At 44.4% G+C, this 22,724-nt stretch overlaps 1 protein-coding gene across 47 annotated transcripts in view; it reads right to left on the bottom strand.

The window, feature by feature from the left end:
• Nucleotides 1–827: 827 nt before the first annotated feature.
• The window catches only part of LOC143525424 (protocadherin gamma-C5-like), a 186,532-nt gene continuing 164,635 nt past the window's right edge, over nucleotides 828–22,724 (bottom strand). For 19 of the 47 annotated variants that reach the window (XM_077019361.1, XM_077019352.1, XM_077019357.1 and 16 more), the window contains exons 2-5: nucleotides 6,088–6,146; nucleotides 5,502–5,555; nucleotides 4,276–4,388; nucleotides 828–2,974 (exon numbers count right to left, since the gene is read on the bottom strand). In XM_077019361.1, the coding sequence (XP_076875476.1) occupies nucleotides 2,742–2,974; nucleotides 4,276–4,388; nucleotides 5,502–5,555; nucleotides 6,088–6,146 (459 nt within the window). In that variant the 3' untranslated portion in view covers nucleotides 828–2,741. Of the gene's footprint in view, nucleotides 2,975–4,275; nucleotides 4,389–5,501; nucleotides 5,556–6,087; nucleotides 6,147–8,535; nucleotides 11,463–11,483; nucleotides 14,231–16,503; nucleotides 18,747–20,106; nucleotides 22,711–22,724 lie in introns of those variants that run through there. The other 28 variants (XM_077019380.1, XM_077019374.1, XM_077019377.1 and 25 more) reach the window with 10 other exon arrangements.

Below are 22,724 nucleotides of genomic sequence, written 5' to 3'. Positions count from 1 at the left end.
AGGTGTGTCTTCTGTATCAGACCGGTATGTTTTCTTTTATTTTATGTATTTTGTGTGTGATTTAAATCATATATTTTGAGTAAAACAGACAGCAATTTGAATTTGTAAATTGAAAATTACTATGTCAGATTATCAGGTCCTTGTTACCAAAATATGAATTAAATACGTTTGACTAAACCTCAAGCTCCTGGGAATGAACCTGCAGCACCGAGTGAGATAAACAGAAAATGATTCTGGTTTTCTAGCTGTTTATTAGACAAAAGACATTTTGTATTTCTCAATCTGTCTGACTCTCTGATGGGAATCTGACCTACATATCACTTTGGCATGTGACCTTTGACCTATAATACTTCTTTGGATGTGCATCATTATGTTGTAATAGAATGTTCACTTAAAATATTAAGTAGGTTATAAATTAAATATTGTTTATTTGTTAGTCCTATGATATTCAGTTTTGTTTTAAAATTACCTTAGATGATCACATTTATTTAATCAAGGATTGATTAGTACTAAACAGTGTGATAGACAAAAGATAAAAAAATTAAGGGAGGGTATTTTTAGGAATATATAGGAATATGTCTATTCTAAACCAAACTTGTCATCAGCTAAGCTTAACATTAGATCAAGAAATATGGACTCTTTACATGGCTTACAGACTCTGGTTAACACATATGCAGTTACATAACTGTTATAGCCAGAATATGCTAATAGGTAATATCAGTATGTACAATTTAATTACAATTTAATACAGTATTAAATTGTTACGTTAAGCTCAAGTTTTGGCAGAAGACTTTTAGAAAGAGCATACTCAACATTGGCAGACATGGTTGTGAGTTCTGACAAACTTTTATTTGAAATGTAAGTGTTCCATTAATAAACAAGAACATAAACAAACCAACAGCCATATAAATATCTTCATATAAAATAAAAGTAGCATGAAGCAATAAGCATTTGGAAAAGGAAAGTCAGCACGGGTGGATACAGAAAGGGCTCCAAGCAGACAAACGTTTCTATATATTCATAGTTAGACAGGGATGGCATTCCAGTAGTATTAACAGTTGACTGTAATTACAAACACAGAGGACGATATAGCAATGGGGCGGATTAGGCCACTACAATCCATATGCAACTCTTTTTTATTCTTTTAAAGTTCAGATGATTTAAGAAAGAAAGTGAAAGAGAAGAAAAAAACACAAAAATATGCACAAAGTTCACAAGCCTAAGCAACAATTCAGCATCTTCGGTGACTGTAGGTTATATGTACAGATGAGATTAGTCAGCGAGCTTGAAGCTTGTGTATCTAAACCACTACACTACCAGAATGGCTTTCTTTTTACTTTTTTTCTCTTTTTTTCTAAAAAATACTGAAACATTCCTGTGTTAGCCAGATCCCTGCGGCTCTAGTTTGTACAGACAGGTTACGTATGTTTTTTACACGGCGACAGTGGGTTGGTGCATTTCTGATTATGCAGAGTATAGGAGGATCCTGTGAGCTGTGTGGATATGGAGGAGCCTACAGGAACCTTCATCATCACGCCTCCAGCCTGCTGTTCTGACCTTCCTCATCAGAAGGGCCTTTACAGGAAGTATCTTTGTTCACTTGAGGACCATTTTAGTGTGTCACAGAACCAAGACTTGCAAGGCTGGGATGTTCACATACACTCCCATCAGTGCATCCACACGATCTATCCCATGATCCAACCGTTTTATTCATCAGCTTCTGTAGCCCCCCAACCCCCAACACCACACAGGAAGATCCTCCAACGCAGTCTCCTTCTCCATAAACACCTCATCAGCACACTGGTCACCATCCAGTATGATTCAACATGTACGGCCTAACACAAACCAAAGGCTTGGCGAACAGCCACCTTATCCGTGGTTCATAAAACATGGTATACCTCTTCTAATGCAGGTCCACAAGATTGATATACAGCTATAGTATAATTCATATAACATTTAATGGGTGTTTATAGCAATAACCTATCATTGCCTTAGTGACACTAAAGAATTTAAGGAGACTGAGTTCGATCTTATTCTTTTTCCTACGATACAAACAGTCCAACTTTTCAGCTGCTGGTGTTCTACAAGGAAAATGCATTCTCTTATTATCTTACTTCTGAATATGTTTAAGATCTATTGTGAATGGTACTTTTAATTTTAGTATCTTTCCACACTGCATAGTTCAAACCCAATACTCTTACAGAGGTCAAAGTTCATCATGCAAAAAAAGAAAGAAAAGGGAAAAAGACCTTGGGGGAATATGGCACGTTCTCTTGAAAAAACACCAACATTTTCAGTCTTTTTACCACAAAAAGCAACTATGTTGAATAAAAAAAACAAAAAAAAAATCCTTAACATGACCAAAACCAAATCTGTATATTTGTTCAGTATGTTTGTTTAACAATGCTAGTTATCTAACAGCACAGACTTTATGATCTAATCAATCAGTTTTGGGATCTAAATACGTTCTATTCGATCCCTGTTAAAAAAAAAAAGGCTACAAAGCTACCCAACATAAGGACTGGTGAACCGCTGGCACTGTGGGCTACAGCAGTGCAAAGCCAAAACAATCTGTAATAAAAAGAAGTTTAAGTACAAGATAAATGAATGTCTCACAACTAGAGGATTTTCTAATGGTTTAACGTTTCAGCGAAGGATGAGCTAGTTTGCAGCCTGGGAACAGGCTGAGATCCCAGGACCTTCTCCAGAGCCCCAGAGCTGTGGAGACACCTACAGGCTCCTCACTTCTTGTCCTTCTTGGTGACCTTCTTCTTGCTGGCCGGGGTGGGGGCGGCCTTGGGGGCCTCGGCCGGGGGCAAGGCCTGGGGTGGGGGCAGGGCCTGCTGGGGTACCTGCTGCTGGGGGTTGGCGGTCAGTGTGGCGGTGCTGCCCGGGATGTAGACGTTCTGGCGGTAGTCAGGGACGTACTGGGCGTTGTAGCGGGGGCCCAAAGTCGCAGTAGCTTCACTCACTTCTGGGGGGAGAGGGAGAGACATGGGGGGGTGGGGGGGGGGGGGGGGTGGAGAAACGGGTGGAGATGGAGGGGTGGAGGGTGAGTGGGAGAGACAGGTGGAGGTGGGGTTATAAAGAAAGGGGGGCATGGGTGGAGTTTGGTAATACAGAGGGGCACAAGGGGTAGATTGGATAGAAGGTAGAGGTGGGTGGGTGTGTAGAAGGAGAGATGGGTGGAGAGTAGAGAGTGAGAAACAAGGAGGAAAAATGAGAGGAACATGAATGGAGGGGTGAGAGAAAAGGTAGAGCAGGTTAGAAGAATCGCACGTGGTACGATGGCGTCCTCACACACACACACGGACTGCTGCAGTGCGGCTTCCCCTGTGGCCTGGTTCTCTGTTCCCCTCCCCCCATGCATATCACACGCTGCAGTGCACACACACTCCCTCGTGCACACCGAGTGCTTGGAGTGTGTCACATGTTCACACTTAATTGATGCTCAAATGGCACACAAATACTGTTTGCTTCTCAGGGCTTTGCACGCCCATCACAAGCAGGTGCGTGTGGCTGGGGCACAAAGCCGTCTTTTATTCCTGGACCAAATCCCCTGCCGGTCCTCCCTGACCATAGCTCACTAGTTCACTGTTAATCTGGACTGGCTGCCTGAAGTGAATGTTGTGGTATCTTTCTTCATATAGACTAAATTAAACTAATGCACAATGTGTTTCTTTCTGGCTCTAGCTGTGACCAGCTACGCTGTGGAGTCCTTCGCCACGTTAGAGTGTTAGAAGGGGCAGCAGTCACCTCACACAGCGACGAGCCCGTGCAGCTGTGTGACTGAGTAAGAAAGAGCACTCTGTCCCCACTCCATCAGTCTGCTCGCAGTCAATGAGCGCTTGGCTGCACTGTGCGTAATGAAAGCAGCTCTCTTTTCTCTGTTCTCTCTCTCTTTCTCTGTATTTATCCTCCTCCCTTTTAACCCTGCGTCTCCTTTCTTTCCTTGCATCGTCGAACTGCTGGCAAGCGATCTTGCCTCATGAGTTTGACCTTGAGGTGTGAAGTCAGTTCACTGCAGTGGTGAGAGTGACTGTCGGGAGAGAGATCAGCACGTAGCCGAGTGGCGCTCGGACGTGAAGGCAGCTGAAGCCCTTTTGTGCCGACGTGCTCACGTTTCGCCCTCTCTGATTTTACATCTCTGCTCTAAGGCACCTGCAACTCGGGCCAGACAGAGAGATGGACGTGAGCCAACCGGTGAGGAGACGAGCAGGATCAGGAGTGGAGGAGGGGGAGGAGAGGGGGAGAGAGAGGAGGAGCGAAACTCACCGTTCGCAGCCGCCATGAGAGCCTGGAGCTGTTCGGCCTCGGTGGGGGGGTTGGGCCACGGTCCAGTTCCTACCACAGCGCCCGCGGGGCCCTCCTCAGGACGGGCAGCAGCTCTGCAACAAAACACACACGGGTTTACTGTCTCCCACACACACACACTCACACTCACTCAACCATACACACACACACACACACACACAATCACACTGCCGCACATGCACGCGCACAGATATGCACACGTCCTGTCGCCAAGTTTGCCAGCATTGATACGCCAGGCTTATGAGCCGAGGCAGCCATTTTGAAACAGCCATTTTGTGTGAGGATCGGAAGCAGCACACGGCAGTTGGAAAATGGAGGCTGCAGATAAACTGAGCGGTTATGTCTGTAATGTAACCAGACAGGCAAACGTGTTAACATACACACATACACAGACACACACACACACACACACACACACACACACTCTCGCACAGAAATGCACACACTGCTTTTCTGCTTTTGTTGATATAGTGTATGTTTTGTGTTCTGCTTAGGGTTAAGCTAGCCTGGCTCAGCCAGCAACAGACTCTTGGGTTTACATGAACACTGTAGCCAGAGAGAGACAGAGATTCTGTATCAGTGAGTGATTTGTTTGCTGTTAGAACTTCAGGAGTATTTTGTGCTTCTAGATGTTGGATGTCACGTGCGTGAGACCTGTGGTGATTAGCACTATTGTCCAGTGTATCGTGTTAGGAGTTGAAGTGTGAGTATGATGCTGATGCTGTGTCATCGCCTCTGTGTTTGTTAACCACACAGACATATCAACACAGAAACTTAAAAGTCAAGAACAGGACAACAGAAATATTTTCTGCTCTATGACGACAGACTACACACAGTCGGCCCTATGGAGGCAGCGCAGACCCATTTCAAAGACACATACATGGCACTTGACTAGGCGAGAATACACATAGTGCAACAGTAGCCTACAGGGCAAGATGCAACACACAGTCTTCAGCACTACACACATGTCCAAAGGTCTTAAATCTGATAGGATGAAACTATTCACACCTTCAAGAAACATGGCACTTGGGAAGACGATTGGACAATGTGTAAGCAAAGCTGGAAGACACACCGAGTAGCTCTAGAAGACCTTAACAAAAATAAAAAAGTGCCCCCCCGGCTATGGGGCTCCCCACACGAAGCCAAGCTGAACCACACACTACCCTCCACCTCTTAATCCACTCTACCTGGACTTCTCGTAGGGAGTCCATCTCTGCTGCAGGGTGTGGAACCTGTGCTGGCTGGAACAAAGGGATAGGTGCAAGCGGCTGTCACTCACTCACCCTCCGGCCAATGAGGACGAGACTGACATCCGTCTCCTCTTAAGGTGATTTAACTAAGTATATACCTCTTAAGGTAATTTAACTAAGTATATATCATGAATTATGCTTTGAGCAAGACTCAGCCCCTATTGAGACTTTAGACAAATTCTCCATTAGGAATTTAATTCCTGAACTAGGCTTGGTGTGCATTCAGAAAGCTGATGCTCTCTGGTCTGTGCTTTAATAAAGAACTCTTCGTTTCACTGCTCACCAGTAAACGAATGCAAAGCACATTCTATTTATTCTGATGTCACATTTAGATGTTTCACTTAAATAAACAAATGCCCACTGTTTCCAAACCTCTGCTAAATTAAATGTTCAGGGGAAAAATAAAATCTATTAATTCTCAGACTGCAGACCAACCACTTGGAATAAATAAATGCTGAAACTTAATCCCAATAATAATATGAGGTTTCCACATCAGCATGCAAATTTGAGTCAGAACACTTACCCACTGGGTCCTGGCCTCTGGTTTGCAGGTAAACGCCAGTCATTGTTAGGTGGCTTTTGCTGTGGACAGAGAGGAGTAATGTGGTCAGATCTCAGCCTCTGAGGCGGATCAATACAGTTCCGGAATGTGGACGCATCTGTGATGTCATAAAGGCTGTTGTTCTGGAGCAGAAAACGGCTTTATGAGATTATAAAACCGTTCAAACAAAATTGATTGAGAGGATTCTTAAAAGATTGCCAAGCCACTGAGTTGAATACACAGGCATTCAGTACACATGAATTGCATTAATAATTAAGAGAGCCATTATGTAACCGAAACATGTGATTGCATCTACTCAGTAATGCTTCATTCTGAACTCAATAAGAGTTAATGCTACGCACAAAGAACTTCCTGCTGAAAGTGTCTGATCCATACCTGCATGAAAAGCCTCTCTGTGATTGTTTTTAGCAGTGCTAGAGCCTGTACACACTGAGGGTTCTTCAAATTCATCACAAATCATCACATCAAGTCCATCAACATGTTGCTTTAATTTCCTACTGTAATTCGGCCCCTCCCCCACCAGCTCCAGCACCCAAGAGGATTACAGTAGCCAGGTCAGGTCACGTGTAATGAAGACTCACCCTGCAGTCTACGCATGATGTGCCCTCTATAACAGACATCATTCTATAAACATGCCCGTCTACACACACTAACAGTATCAGTAGATACACCACCAGCACGTCAAATGCACATCTAGTACACCCACAACATGATGGTGTAATGGTGCGAACTGTGATTCTCACGAAGGTAATATTCAGAAAGGGCGTAGGCACTGAGCACCCAGTTGGAGGTGTAAAGACCAGAGAAGTGGATCATATGGAGAGGGCAGCCCAAATCAACACAGCACCCCTTGGGCTTGAATCTGGTACGACTAACACACACACACACACACACACACACTTACAAATGAATCTTCCCCACTGTGACAGCATGTGCATAACCACCATGTTTCAGCATGTTTCATGGTGGGCTTCTCCCTGAGGCCTAATCGAATATTCACACCCCCTCCACCCTGTGTTTCATTTGGAGACAGCTGCCTAGCTAGGCAGCATTTATGGACAGATTTTGGACACTCCCAGGACAAAGACTGCTCCTTTGGAATGGCATATCTGTCTTTGAACATGCCTTATTTTGTCGCAAATTTTATATGCAGCATATATATATTTTCCAGGATAAGTCAATGCCATAATTCTGTTTACTGAACCATCATTACATGCGCGTTTGGTAAACACGGTACACACTACCAGTGCTTCAACCAAGGAGTCTGTTTTCATATAAATGGTGAGTTTCTCACAATATATTTTCTTCATATTTTGCATATTCTTTCATATTAGCAGCCATACTGGTTACTTCCCGTGCTTTAAATTAAGCTGAGTAATTAAATTACTTAAAGTAACATCAAGTGCATGTACCATGCTAGCCAACATTGGGGAGAATAACTAGCGCACACAAAAAGCCAAACAAACAAAAAATAGATGATGTTAGTTCTGATGCCACATATCAGGTAAACCAAGAGGTTAACACGTGACCACATGCACACACGTATAACACATATACGTGTATATATCAGATGCTTCACATGAGTCAGGTAATGACATATAATGAAGATGCTCTCAAAACATTGAAACCTTTGTGCTCCTAAGGCAGCTTCTCCAGAGAGGAGCCCAACACTCCTGCTCTCCTCATCCCAACACTGGTGTTCTCCCCAGCCCATCACTGCTGTTCTCTCCATCTCAACACTGGTGTTCTCCCCAGCCCAACACCGGTGTTCTCCCCAGCTCAACACTGCTGTTCTCCCCAGCCTAACACTGGTGTTCTCCCCAACCCAACACTGCTGTTCTCCCCAGCTCAACACTGCTGTTCTCCCCAGCCCAACACTGGTGTTCTCCCCAGCCTAACACTGGTGTTCTCCCCAACCCAACACTGGTGTTCTCCCCAGCCTAACACTGGTGTTCTCCCCAGCCTAACACTGGTGTTCTCCCCAACCCAACACTGGTGTTCTCCCCAGCCCAACACCGGTGTTCTCCCCAGCTCAACACTGCTGTTCTCCCCAGCCCAACACTGGTGTTCTCCCCAGCCCAACACTGGTGTTCTCCCAGCCCAACACTGCTGTTCTCCCCAGCCCAACACTGGTGTTCTCCCAGCCCAACACTGGTGTTCTCCCAGCCCAACACTGCTGTTCTCCCCAGCCCAACACTGCTGTTCTCCCCAGCCCAACACTGCTGTTCTCCCCAACCCAACACTGCTGTTCTCCCCAGCCCAACACTGGTGTTCTCCCCAGCCCAACACCTCAGCACTCTCCAGGGAAAGTGCCCACCTGCTGCATGCATCCTTGTACTGATTCGTGTTCCTGCTGCACTTCTGCATGCTGGCGTGTTTTCAGTATTAGAACACCTACAGAAGCCTCACCTTCCGGAACGAGCTACCAAACAGCCTTCTGGGGAGGCTTGAGCTGATGGCACCTTGGGGTGTCTTAACAAACACAAAGTCACTCTGGCTGGATCCGGTGGAGAACCAGGGCCTGGATGTGGCCATGCGAAGGTCCTGGGGTCCCGCTACCGCCTCCATGTATCTAAAAGGACCCTCAGCGTTGAGCTCCAGGTGGAGATCCTGCCGTCGCTGCTGCTGTTGCAGTGCCCGCTTAAAGCCTACGCGGTCCATCAGAGAGGTCAAGTAACCATGGCGCACAAGCCATCGCACAGCTACTATAGCGACAGTCACCACAGAGACGGCTATGAGGAAAGACAACAAGGCAATAAGGCCGAGCGTTAAGCTGGCCGGGCCATCTGGCTTCGAGGAGGCGGGGCTTCTGCGCTCAGAGTAGACGTCTGCTGTTTTCTCGGCCAGAGTGATGTTGACGGCCACTGCTGTAGAGAGCGCCGGCCTGCCATTGTCCTGCACAAGTACCACGAGGCTGAGAACACCATCCTGCTTCTCCGGTTCCATCTTCCTGGCTGTGCGCAGCTCCCCTGTGTGGGCTCCGATGTGGAAGAGCGCTGCATCGGGTCCAGACAGGCTGTAGAGTAGCCAGGCGTTGTGCCCGCTGTCTCCGTCCACAAACACCACGCGGCTGACCAAGTGGCTGGACTCGGCCGAGCCAGGCAGCAGGAAGTGCAGCACACCGTCGGGCGGGAGGGCGGGGTAGAGCAGCCTGGGGGCGTGGTCGTTCTGGTCTACGATAAACACGCGGACCGTGGCGTTGGAGCTGTGAGCCGGGGACCCGTGGTCACGCACCTGCACGAGGACCTGCAGGACGTTGACCTGTTCATAGTCGAGCGCCCGCAGGGCATAAATCTGGCCTTTTTCTGAGTTTATATACACATACGAGGACAGTGGCGAGCCACGAACATCGGCGTCCATGATGGAGAAGGAGAGACTGGAGTTCTCGCCCATGTCTGGGTCGAACGCGGACACGGTCAGCAGAAGAGCGTTCGGGGCGTTATTCTCAGCTACATCCACAGAGTAGGAAGGCTGGGAAAAGACCGGTGCATTGTCGTTAACGTCTGAGAGATGAACCACAAAGGTTTCCTTGGAGGAGCAGGGCGGGGAGCCGGAGTCAGACGCCGTAACAGTGATGCTGAACTCTGACACGGCCTCCCTGTCCAGAAGGCCGTCTGTCATCAGAGTGTAATGGCCCTCGTACGTGCGACTGATCTTAAAAGGCAACTCGGATGGGATGTGCACACTGACATCACCGTTTTTCCCTGCGTCCTCATCGCTGATGCTGAGCAACGCGACCACAGTGCCTGGCGTTACATCCTCCCTCAGTTCATGTAGCATAGAACCGACGATGATCACCGGGCAGTTGTCATTAATATCAATGATCTCCACCTTAATGTTACAAGAACCCTCCATTGCAGGAGTCCCCCTGTCTCTGGCCTGGACAGTGACATCATACACACGTTCTTGCTCATGGTCTACCACACCAGTCACTGTGATCTCTCCTGTGACAGGATCTATGCTAAAAAGGTTTTGAATATGGCTTAAAGTGTATTTATTAAATGAATATAATATTTCTCCATTTAAACCATGATCAGCATCAGAAGCATTGAGTATTGTTACTAAAGTTCCTGGAGGAGAGTTCTCTAAAAGAGTTACCCGTCTCACCGGCGTGTCAAACTCTGGCGCGTTGTCGTTAACGTCAAGAATGTTCATAAAAAGTACAGTAGATCCAGACCGTACTGGTTGACCGCCATCGAGTGCCGTTAAAATTAAGCGGTATGTATTCTGCTTTTCTCTATCGAGAGGCTTGTTTAACACCAAAACGGGAAGTTTACTGCCGTCACTTTTGGTTTCCACTCTTAAAATAAAACAGTCATTCGTGCTGAGAGCGTAAGAGCGTAGAGAATTGAGACCCACGTCTGGGTCGTGCGCAGCGGCCAAACGGAACGTCGTTCCGGGGGCGGCAGCCTCGGAAACCTCCAGAGAGGTGTTTTTATTTTCGAAAATAGGCGCGTTGTCATTCACGTCTACGATTTCTACTGTAACGCGATGTAATTCCACAGGCTTCTTGAGAAAAATCTGAGTCCGAATATAACACGATAAACTTGCTCCGCACGCGCTTTCTCTGTCAATTGCTCGTTTGATGACCAAAGCTCCGCTTGTAAGATCTACTTCAAAATATTTCATGTTCGACTCGGAGACGATGCGAAGCTCCCTATGAATGATCACTGGAACGTCCATACCCAAGTCCTTTGATAGGTGGCCAACAACAGTTCCTGGTTTAGATTCCTCAGCTACAGAATAAAGAAGTTCTGCAGCTTCGACTTCAAGCAACAAACATTGTAGAACAATCCAAACCACGACCAGTGTCGTCCTGTCGTGCAGCACGGTGGGCTCCATATCCAACAGGAACGATTAGCGTAATAAAATCCACATGGACATAGTGCCGGATAAAACGCTATTGTGTGATAAATACAGAGTAACGTCCGGTTACGCTTTATTCTACATTTCAAGCTGTTTCTGAGCTAATATTCACTCACTATGACTATGTTGCTCTTTGTTATCGTGATTCCTGAGTTCAGAAAAGCGGCGAGCGGGTTGTGTGTAGGGGGGTGCGCTTCACAAAAGAAACGCGTCGCCATTGGTGGAAAGTTACTTTCCTCAAAGCAGCTCTAACTGGGGACAAAGAGAGATCTTTTAAGGGGTGAAACAGAGAAACATCTGCCAGTCGCTCATCCCCCTAACACACACACACACACACACACACACACACACACACACACACACACACACACACGTAGGCACGCATGCACGCAGGCACGCACGCGTCAGAGGCCAAATAGCACGACAAAGACCAGGCAGGAGATAACATACATAGGCCTATGGCTGGAGTATCTGCGTCTAAATTTGCTCACCTGCTGACCTTCAAACGTCCAGGTGCTGTCAGGTAACGACGCATCAAGCACGTTTAGCGTGTCTGTAAAGTCTGTGGTGCTGCTGGGTTTAACGAGGGTGAAATCACTGAATTCTGACATTGGAGACAAGTAGGACCCGAAGGACTGACTCTGAGACATCATGTCTCCTCCCAGCACCTCCACGTACTTAATGGGTCCGTCAGTGTTGAGCTGGATCTGCAGGTTTCTGTTGGGGTTTTTGTATCCAGAATCGCTCCGTCTCATACAGCAGCTCGAACCACCTCTGCTGCCACGAGCGCATTTCACCAGTAAGATGAAAAATGTCAACAAACACAATAAAGATACAGAAGCAAGAGAGATGATCAGATATAATGTGATTTTGCCACTTTTCTGATTGGGCTCCGCAGTTTTCTTACGAAAGTCTGACACAGGCTCATGAAAGCCGTCCTCTATCAGAATATCCACGGTGACTGTGGTGGACTGCACTGGTTCTCCGTTGTCCTTAATCTCTATCATCAGTCTCTGAGAGGAGTCATCCTGCTCGGAAACAGAGCGTTTAGTCCTCACCTCTCCCGTATGTAAATTCACACTGAACAGAGACGCGTCCGTGGACTCCGCTAGCCGGTAGGAGATATAAGCGTTATGGCCCGAGTCAGCGTCCACCGCTGTTACCTTAGTAACGAGGTGTCCTGCTTTAGCGTTGCGGGGCATCCTCTGATGAGAGACGGAGCCCATGACGGCGGAGGGGTAAATGACGGCGGGGGCATTGTCGTTCTGGTCCAGAATAAAAATGTGGACTGTGGCGTTGCTGCTCAAAGATGGAGAGCCGTGATCTTTTGCTTGCACCTGGATCTGAAACACTTTCGATTTTTCGTAGTCAAATGAGTGCATGCTAAAAATACTGCCGTTGTCCGCATTTATATAGACAAATGACGACATTGGGATGTCTTGAGCTTTAGATTCTATTATTGAATAGGATATTTTAGAATTTTCTCCGACATCAGGGTCGAGGGCTGAAACCGAGCAGATTACAGAACCTGGACTGTTGTTTTCCTTCACGTACGCTTTGTAGTATTTATCACTAAACTTTGGTGAATTATCGTTGACATCGAGAATTTGAATTGGGATCGTTGTTTTTGTACTCAAGGAAGGAGAACCCGAATCCAAAGCCGTTATTTCGACTTTATACTCCGGGAATGTTTCTCGGTCTAAGATCCCATTTGTAACTAATGAATATGCATTAGAGAAAGTGGGTTTTAACATAAACGGAATATCAGTCTGGATCTGTAAAATGACCTTTCCATTGACACCGGAGTCCATGTCGCGTGAGCTTATCAAAGCAACAACGGTACCAATCGGCGCGTCCTCGCGCACGGGGCTCGGTTTGGACGTGAGGACTATCTGAGGGGAATTGTCATTCACATCTAATACCTCGATCTGGACAGTGCAGTGGCCCTCCATCTCAGGGATTCCTTTGTCTTTAGCACTGATCTCTATATTGTACGCGGGGGCGGTCTCAAAGTCCAGGTCTCCGATCAAAACGACGTCTCCTGTTTTGGGATCAACGTAAAATAATGAGCGTACGGTGTCGGGGGTGTGTTCTCCAAATGAATACTCTATCTCGCCATTCGGGCCCTCGTCCAAATCATTTGCATTCACCTTTAAAAATGAAATCCCCCGTCTCGAGTTCTCAGGAATGCTCACTTTGTATACCATTTTATCAAATACGGGGTTATTGTCATTGTTATCAAGCACAGTAATATTTATCTGAGAGGTGCCTGATCGAACCGGATTTCCTCCGTCCAATGCGGTTATTACTAGGTGGTGAACGGCTTTGTTCTCGCGGTCAAGCGCTTTCTCCAAGACTAATTCGGGTACTTTTCGGCCATCACCAAGATCCTTAACTTTCAAACTAAAGCATTCATCTTTGCTCAAAGTGTACGATTTTAAAGAATTACTCCCGACGTCTGGGTCTTGCGCGCTTTCCAAAGGAAAACGCATTCCTGGCACAGTCAACTCTGCTATTTTCAGCGCGCGGTCAGTTGACTGAAAATGAGGGTAATTGTCATTTATGTCCTGTATTTCAACATCCATTTTGTGAAGTTCGAGGGGGTCCTCGATTATGACTTGAACTGGCAATAAACAATTTGCGCTCTGACCACACAAACTCTCTCTGTCTATCCTTTCGTTGACTACCATCTCACCTTTTCCTAAATCCACACTGAAATACTGCTTACCCGAGTCAGAGGCTATTCGCAATTTACGATCATAAAGCTCGGATATTTTCAAGCCTAGATCTTTAGCAATGTTTCCGACAACTGAGCCCACATTCAGTTCCTCTGGAATCGAATAGCGAGTCTGCGCTTCTGCATTATTCCACATCAGAAGGAAATGCATCCAGAACAAATGGCATCTTCTGCCTCTAAACCACGCCCTCTTTGTCATTTTGGAATAAATATCCAGAATCACCACACAGATCTGAATTTTAAAATCCCACAAAAAAGCAGCGTGACCTGTCGATTTCGTCCTTCCTTTTTATTAAAATCCATCATGATCTGCGCGAGAGGAGCATCACCGCCTCTGGTCCTGTGCATATTACCAGTCACTGCGATGGGGGAGGGAGTAGATCGCTTTGTACAGTCCTGAATATTATTGGAGCCTTTAGAGGATCTACGATATCCAATAGCAAGAGAGCCTTCTTTTAAAGACACATGCTGCTTCTGTACACGCTTCTGTGCTGCATATGTGCTCCCATACACACACACACACACACACACACACATACACACACACACACACACACACACACACACACAAAGGTGGCTGTTCATAAGAAAACGAATAAAAACAATACAATAACTAGACCTATTTGATCACATATCTGTTTAAACCCCAAGAAAGATGTCACTATTCCCAATGATTTCGTATTAACTGCGCCAGAACAGTATGTCCCATCAAAGCTCTAAAGAGTTTAACTACAAGGCCTATAACTAATTAATTTAAGTTCTATAATTCTATCACTCCAGGGTTTAAGATTACATGCTTATTTTATATATAAAAATAGCCAGGATACTCTATACACAAATGATAGTTAATGATGTTAATGAACACCATGACTTATGTAAATATAACTGGACAAGTCTCTCTGGACACCTACTACAGAGGAATCAAGATAATGATTAGATAAATTATAATTATAATTTCATATTAATAGCTGCAAAAAAGAAATAAGCTACATAAATGTAAACAAACCTGATAAATACATAATCTACCAAAGAAAGAATACTCAACACTTTAAAAAATTAAGCAAAAGGACTGACATTGTTATTAACACAGGTGATGAGCGTGGCACTGTTGTCATTTGGAGAAAAGACCAGTACGAGAAGGAAATGACCAAGCAGTTTTCTGATCCTACTTCTAATAGTCCAAACAATTGTGACATAGTTGTGACATCACAGTTACACTCTTCCATTCCGTGCACTATTCAACATTCTGCAGGACATCTCCCTGATTCTACATTGAGGCTTACTGTAGATAATCCTTACCATCTTCTGCCTAAGATTAATAAGAAAAATAATCCCACCTGCCAACTTGTTTGTAATGGACATAAAGGTTTGTACATGGTCATCCTTAAACAAGATGATTTTAGAGCTTTAAATGCTTTTTAAAGACATTGTCTTCTAACTATGGGAACTTGTGTTAATTATGAACTACTTCACCATTGTTTATAATAATAAAGGAGTTGGAAAGAGTGTTAAAATGAGAACATCTAGTGCAGTGGATCTGTCCATTAATATTTCTGAGATACACTCATCTCTCTTTTTGCTGTTGCAACATGTACACAGAAGTGCTACAAATGTTTATTTCTTCATTCTCCAAGTCCTACTCAGATCTGCAATTCACATGGAATATAACACACATGATGATATTCATGGATGTTTCAGTGAAATATTCAGTGAAATTTGGAAATTCTGCTTTAATCACCACTATCTGTTATAAACCTGTGGATTTTCATATTTGCAGTAAAATTTTTCACTTTCTAAGATCTATAAAATACTACTTGGTATATCACTTGTGTATAATGTAGTTCACTTGGTCAAAGCTACAGAGATATAAGAGCATTTGTAGTGAGAATATTTCTTCCTCTAGTTAATCTGTGAACATTTTCAAAACTGAGGATTTCCTATGGAAATTATATATATGATGCCTCAGAGAGTTTAGAAAGACGAACTTCTTACTTGTAAACAATCGATAGTTTAGACAACACAAATTCATTTGGTGCTGACATATCATACTACAAATAAAAAACAGTGGCTAATATTATACTGAAACACCACCAAATCCTCCAGGATGATGCAGAGACCAAGTCCCATTTAAAAAATCTTCAACTAATCTCATATGAACGGGACAAACAATCAGATAAATGCTTGTCAAGAGTGAGATGACCATTCATATATTAACTGTGGAACTGTAGCCTGCAACTGCTCTAGATGTGCTGCATGTAAATGTATTCACTAATTTAAATAACTGGCACAAAAGGATCAGTGTCATCACCCATTCATCCTCATGCATTAGGAGCTGTCTACTATATTACTTGCAGGAAATGTAACTAGCTTTATAACCAAGAGAAAACTTGCTGATAAGTTTGTTTGAATATCTTTAGACCATGAGGATTAAGGATTTGAAATCTCCACTGGCAAGGCATTTTAATACGAATGGACACTGCATTAATGACAAATTTGTTTGCATTGCAAGATGTTGCTTTACAATGGCAGCAGTGACACACACACACACACACTTTAAAGGGACTGTACATTTCTCACACAAATCCCTGAACATATTTCAATATTTCATGAGGCTCAAGTCAATATTTCAACACCCACATCAGATATTTTAAATGTTCAGCTCAAACATGGAGATGTATTCAATAGTCAAGTATAACTTCAAGATGTCAAGCGGTGTTTGTTTAAGGTTGCATTTAGATTCTCAGATCAGCAGATTGACTATTGAATTTGCTCACCTGCTGACTCTCAAACGTCCAGGTGCTGTCTGGTAATGATGCGTCAAGCACATTGAGTGTGTTTGTAAAGTCTGTGGTGCTGCTGGGTTTAACGAGGGTGAAATCACTGAATTCTGACATTGGAGACAAGTAGGACCCGAAGGACTGACTCTGAGACATCATGTCTCCTCCCAGCACCTCCACGTACTTAATGGGTCCGTCAGTGTTGAGCTGGATCTGTAGGTTTCTGTTGGGGTTTTTGTATCCAGAATCGCTCCGTCTCATACAGCAGCTCGAACCACCTCTGCTGCCACGAGCGCATTTCACCAGTAAGATGAAAAATGTCAACAAACACAACAAAGATACAGAAGCAAGAGAGATGATCAGATATAGTGTGATTTTGTCACTTTTCTGATTGGGCTCCGCAGTTTTCTTACGATAGTCTGACACAGGCTCATGAAAGCCGTCCTCTATCAGAATTTCCACGGTGACTGTGGTGGACTGCACTGGTTCTCCGTTGTCCTTAATCTCTATCATCAGTCTCTGAGAGGAGTCATCCTGCTCGGAAACAGAGCGTTTAGTCCTCACCTCTCCCGTATGTAAATTCACACTGAACAGAGACGCGTCCGTGGACTCCGCTAGCCGGTAGGAGATATAAGCGTTATGGCCCGAGTCAGCGTCCACCGCTGTTACCTTAGTAACGAGGTGTCCTGCTTTAGCGTTGCGGGGCATCCTCTGATGAGAGACGGAGCCCATGACGGCGGAGGGGTAAATGACGGCGGGGACATTGTCGTTCTGGTCCAGAATAAAAATGTGGACTGTGGCGTTGCTGCTCAGAGATGGAGAGCCGTGATCTTTTGCTTGCACGATAATACTCAACATTTTCATCATTTCATAGTCAAATGAGCTCATACTATAAATACTACCATTCTCAGAATTTATGTAAAAATAAGACGATGTTGGAACATTATTAATATTACTGTCCACTATGGAGTAGGTGAGCACCGCGTTTCTTTCTGTGTCACCGTCAGATGCAGCCACTGCAAACAGCGCTTGACCTGGTGGATGGTTCTCCTGGACATAGATATAGTAGGAGGGCTGTGTGAAGACTGGTGGGTTGTCATTTACATCGAGAACTTTAACACTCACCATTTTTGTAGATTTTAACGATGGTACACCAGAATCTCGGGCAACTATTTCCAAATTATATTCAGATTTAACTTCACGGTCTAAAACTGAATCCGTAACCAGAGAATAGTGATTGTCAAAGGATGGTTTAAGTGTAAAAGGAACATCTGGTGAGATGTTTAGCTGGACTTTGCTATTATCACCGGAGTCTAAGTCTCTGACATTAATTAGGGCTACTACGGTTCCGACTGACGCATTTTCCGGTACGGGGCTGGGTAATGACGTGAGAACAATCTCGGGAGGATTGTCATTCTCGTCCACTATGTCTATCTGAACTGATGAGTGACCCTCCAGTGATGGACTTCCCTTATCCTTTGCGCATACATCAAATGTAAATGACTGGGTAGTCTCAAAATCCAAATTTCCAATCACTGTAATTTCTCCTGTGTCGGGGTTCACTTTGAACGCCCGTTTCACGAGATCGGTGGAATGCGCACCAAAACTATACTGTATTTCACTATTTAAACCTTCGTCTAAATCGGTGGCTTTTATGTTAATCACACTGGAACCAACAATAGCACTTTCATGCACGAATGCTTTGTACGCAGCGAGTTCAAATTTGGGTTCATTGTCGTTATTATCTTGAACATTTATCTGTATTAATGCCGTGCCCGATTTTACGGGATTTCCACTATCTAAGGCAGTTAATATCAGCTTGTGTACCGACTGCTTCTCTCTGTCCAGCGCTTTTTCCACAATTAGTTCTGGCACTTTTCTTCCGTCTTTTAGGGTTTTCACATTCAGACGGAAAAAATCGTTTTTGCTCAGTGAATAAGAGCTTAAACTGTTACTGCCCGCATCCAAATCCTCGGCACTTTCAAGAGGAAATCGAGCTCCCGGAATAACAGATTCCGAGATTTGTAACATGGACTCTTTCGTATGGAAATTTGGCGAATTGTCATTTATATCTTGTATTTCTATCTCAACACGGTGTAGCTGCAGCGGATTTTCAATAACAACCTGCAGCGGCACGAGACACCTGGCGCTCTGTGCGCAAATACTTTCCCGATCAATTCTGTCATTCACGACCATTTCACCCTTTTCTGAATCGACACGAAAATATTGCCTAGTAGACTCGGACGCGATTCGCAACTTACGGTAAGCGATATCCGAAACATCTAAACCAAGGTCCTTAGCGAGATTTCCAACAAAATAGCCTTCTTTTAATTCCTCTGCTATGCTGTAACGAATCTGGGCTCCGGCTATATTCCACAACAGAGAACAAGCGAGCAGCCATGATGCTGCGCGTTTCCACCCTCCGTTTATTCTGTGTGTCATGTCCTCAGAAGGGGCTTGATTTCCATCAGTAAGTATTTGTTCCACATCCACGGGTAAACGCAGAGTTACTCCATATAATAATTCCAGATATACAGTCACTTCAGTCCATTCGTTATGCCACCAACACCAGGATGACCAGTACAGAACACGCACGTTTTTCTTAGATACTGCTCATCGTCTGGCTACATTGGAATGGGGAGGGAGTCGATCCCTTTGTACAGTCTTGCTAACCATTGGTGCAGAGCTCAGTTCATGCTCCTCCAATAGGAGACGAGTAGGAGTCTCTTAAAGGCGTAATATGTTTTCTCCTTTGTGTTTCAATATTGCTTCTCAACAGAACATCATCATTCTTCACTTATGTTTCTTAGTATTAAAACCAGATTTACACAAGATAATGAACTAAAATTTCAGCACCTCTGAAGGTAAAAAATAAATGGCTCAGAACGAAGCAACTGATCATTTTGTTTTTACATGATGCTCTTTCAACCTAATTGATTTCTGTGTTGCTCATGTTGAATCAGCAAACAGGAAAAAAATGCTGCTTCAAATTCGCTGTCCATTGTGCTAGTGCTGAAAGTGACGGTGACTCTTTCACCATTTGTCATAATCTCCACCATTACTCATAACCACACACACACATATAATACGGCATGGTGCAGTATAAAACTACCTTATATCGAGTGTTTTCCCCTGGTGTTCAAGAAAAACAAGATCTTCCCACACCTGTTGACTCTCAAACGTCCAAACGCTGTCAGGTAATGATACATAAAGCATGTTTTGAGTGTCTGTAAAGTCTGTGGCACTGCTAGGGTTACCAAGAGCATGTTTCTATTTCTATATATATTCTATATAAATATAAACTACACACACACACACACACACACACACACACACACACACACACACACACACACACACACTAAAAGAACTAAACATTTTGCACACATATCCCTGAACATATTTCATGAGACTCAAGCCAATATTTCAACACATCACTGTTTCCATGCCAAATTTCTGCTGGACAAGTTTAAATATGTCAAATGTTCAGGTCAAACATGGAAATCTATTCAAGTATAACTTCAAGCAATGTCAATCGGTGTTTGTTGAAAGATGCATTTAGTTTCTCAGATCAGCAGAGTGACTATTGAATTTGCTCACCTGCTGACTCTCAAACGTCCAGGTGCTGTCTGGTAATGATGCGTCAAGCACGTTTAGCGTGTTTGTAAAGTCTGTGGTGCTGCTGGGTTTAACGAGGGTGAAATCACTGAATTCTGACATTGGAGACAAGTAGGACCCGAAGGACTGACTCTGAGACATCATGTCTCCTCCCAGCACCTCCACGTACTTAATGGGTCCGTCAGTGTTGAGCTGGATCTGTAGGTTTCTGTTGGGGTTTTTGTATCCAGAATCGCTCCGTCTCATACAGCAGCTCGAACCACCTCTGCTGCCACGAGCGCATTTCACCAGTAAGATGAAAAATGTCAACAAACACAACAAAGATACAGAAGCAAGAGAGATGATCAGATATAATGTGATTTTGCCACTTTTCTGATTGGGCTCCGCAGTTTTCTTACGAAAGTCTGACACAGGCTCATGAAAGCCGTCCTCTATCAGAATTTCCACGGTGACTGTGGTGGACTGCACTGGTTCTCCGTTGTCCTTAATCTCTATCATAAGTCTCTGAGAGGAGTCATCCTGCTCAGAAACAGAGCGTTTAGTCCTCACCTCTCCCGTATGTAAACTCACACTGAAGAGAGACGCGTCCGTGGACTCCGCTAGCCGGTAGGAGATATAAGCGTTATGGCCCGAGTCAGCGTCCACCGCTGTTACCTTAGTAACGAGGTGTCCTGCTTTAGCATTGCGGGGCATCCTTTGATGAGAGACGGAGCCCATGACGGCGGAGGGGTAAATAACGGCGGGGACATTGTCGTTCTCGTCCAGAATAAAAATGTGGACTGTGGCGTTGCTGCTCAGAGATGGAGAGCCGTGATCTTTTGCTTGGACAATAAAATTAAAGATTTTCACTTTTTCATAATCAAAAGAGGTCATGGTAAAAATTGTGCCATTCTCAGAATTTATATAAAAATAAGATGATGCTGGCACGTGGTTGACACTCGAGTCTACAACTGAGTACGTTAGAACGGCGTTTTGATCAGCATCACTATCGCGAGCTGTCATGGAAAACAGTGACGCGCCTGCCACGTTATTCTCTTTAATATACACGTTATATGAGGGCTGTACGAAAACAGGAACGTTGTCATTTACATCAAGTACTTTAACGTTGATCGTATTTGTTGTTCTTAGTGACGGAGAGCCAGAATCCGTAGCGACAATTTCAATTTTATATTCTGAGTTTAACTCGCGGTCCAGGACTGAATCCGTCACCAGAGAATAATGGTTATCAAAAGAGGGATTCAATTTGAATGGAAATCCAGGGGCGATTTTTACGTCCACTTTGCCATTATCTCCGGAGTCCAAATCAATAACGTTAATCAAAGCAACAACGGTACCGACTGACGCATTTTCTGGTACAGGATTGGGTAAAGATGTAAGCATGATCTCCGGTGGGTTGTCATTCTCGTCAATAATAATGACCTGAACTGAGGAATGCCCCTCTAGTTTTGTATGCCCTTTGTCTTTAGCACAAACATCAAATGTGTATGAATTCGTTAATTCATAGTCTAATTTTCCAATGACTGTTATTTCACCGGTATCCGGATTCACATTAAATATTTTCCTGACGTAATCGGGCGTGTGCGTGCCGAAATAATACTGTACTTCGCCATTAATTCCTTCATCTAGATCGGTAGCCTTAATTGTTAGGACATTTGAACCGACAGAAGCGCTCTCCTGTGCTGTTGCTTTATACGTTGGCATTTCAAATTGTGGCTCGTTATCATTAATATCTTCAACAATAATCTTCAATAAGGTAGTTCCAGATCTGACCGGATCTCCCCCGTCAAGCGCGGTTAATATGAGCTTGTGTACGAATTGCTTCTCCCTGTCCAGAGGTTTATCAAGCATAATCTCCGGAACTTTTCTACCATTTTCGAGACTTTTTACGTTTAAACGGAAATGGTCGTTTTTGTTTAAAAGATAAGACTTTAAGCTATTTGTGCCTACGTCTGGGTCCTCTGCATATTCAAGGGGAAAGCGAGCTCCCAGAGCTGCAGATTCAGCTATGTTTAAGATTCCTTCTTTCGTGTGAAAATTTGGCGCGTTATCGTTTATATCCTGAATTTCTATTTCAACGCGAAGTAGCTGTAATGGATTTTCAATAATTATCTGTAATGGCAGCAGACAATTTAAACTCTCCCCACAAAGCGTCTCTCTGTCTATTCTGCCGTTCACTATTAGCTCGCCTTTTTCTGAATCCACACTGAAATACTGTCTGCTAGCCTCAGAGGCGATTCGTAACTTACGATAGGAAATATCTGAAATGTCTATATGAAGGTCCTTGGCAATATTTCCTACGACGGAGCCTTCTTTTACTTCCTCTGCGATGCTGTAACGAATCTGGGCTCCGGCTGTACTCCACCACAGAGAACAAGCAAACAGCCAGAACGCCGCGCGTTTCCAACCTCGGACTCTTTTGTATCTCATTTCCTCGATGTGGTTGCCCTTTCCATCAAAAAAGCTCCACTGTACAACCACGAAAATAACAAGGTTTACCCTTCATGGTGTGAACACAAGGCCGGTCAAGTCGACGTGGGCGATTTTGGATCAGGATTGTATCCATTAGTGCGAGCGCAGCTCCTTTCTCTAAAGCCTTATCA

The sequence above is a fragment of the Brachyhypopomus gauderio genome, chromosome 10, assembly GCF_052324685.1.
Source record: "Brachyhypopomus gauderio isolate BG-103 chromosome 10, BGAUD_0.2, whole genome shotgun sequence".
NCBI lineage: Eukaryota > Metazoa > Chordata > Actinopteri > Gymnotiformes > Hypopomidae > Brachyhypopomus > Brachyhypopomus gauderio.
Note: the sequence above shows the minus strand (reverse complement) of the source record. Positions and strands in the feature narration are given on the sequence as shown.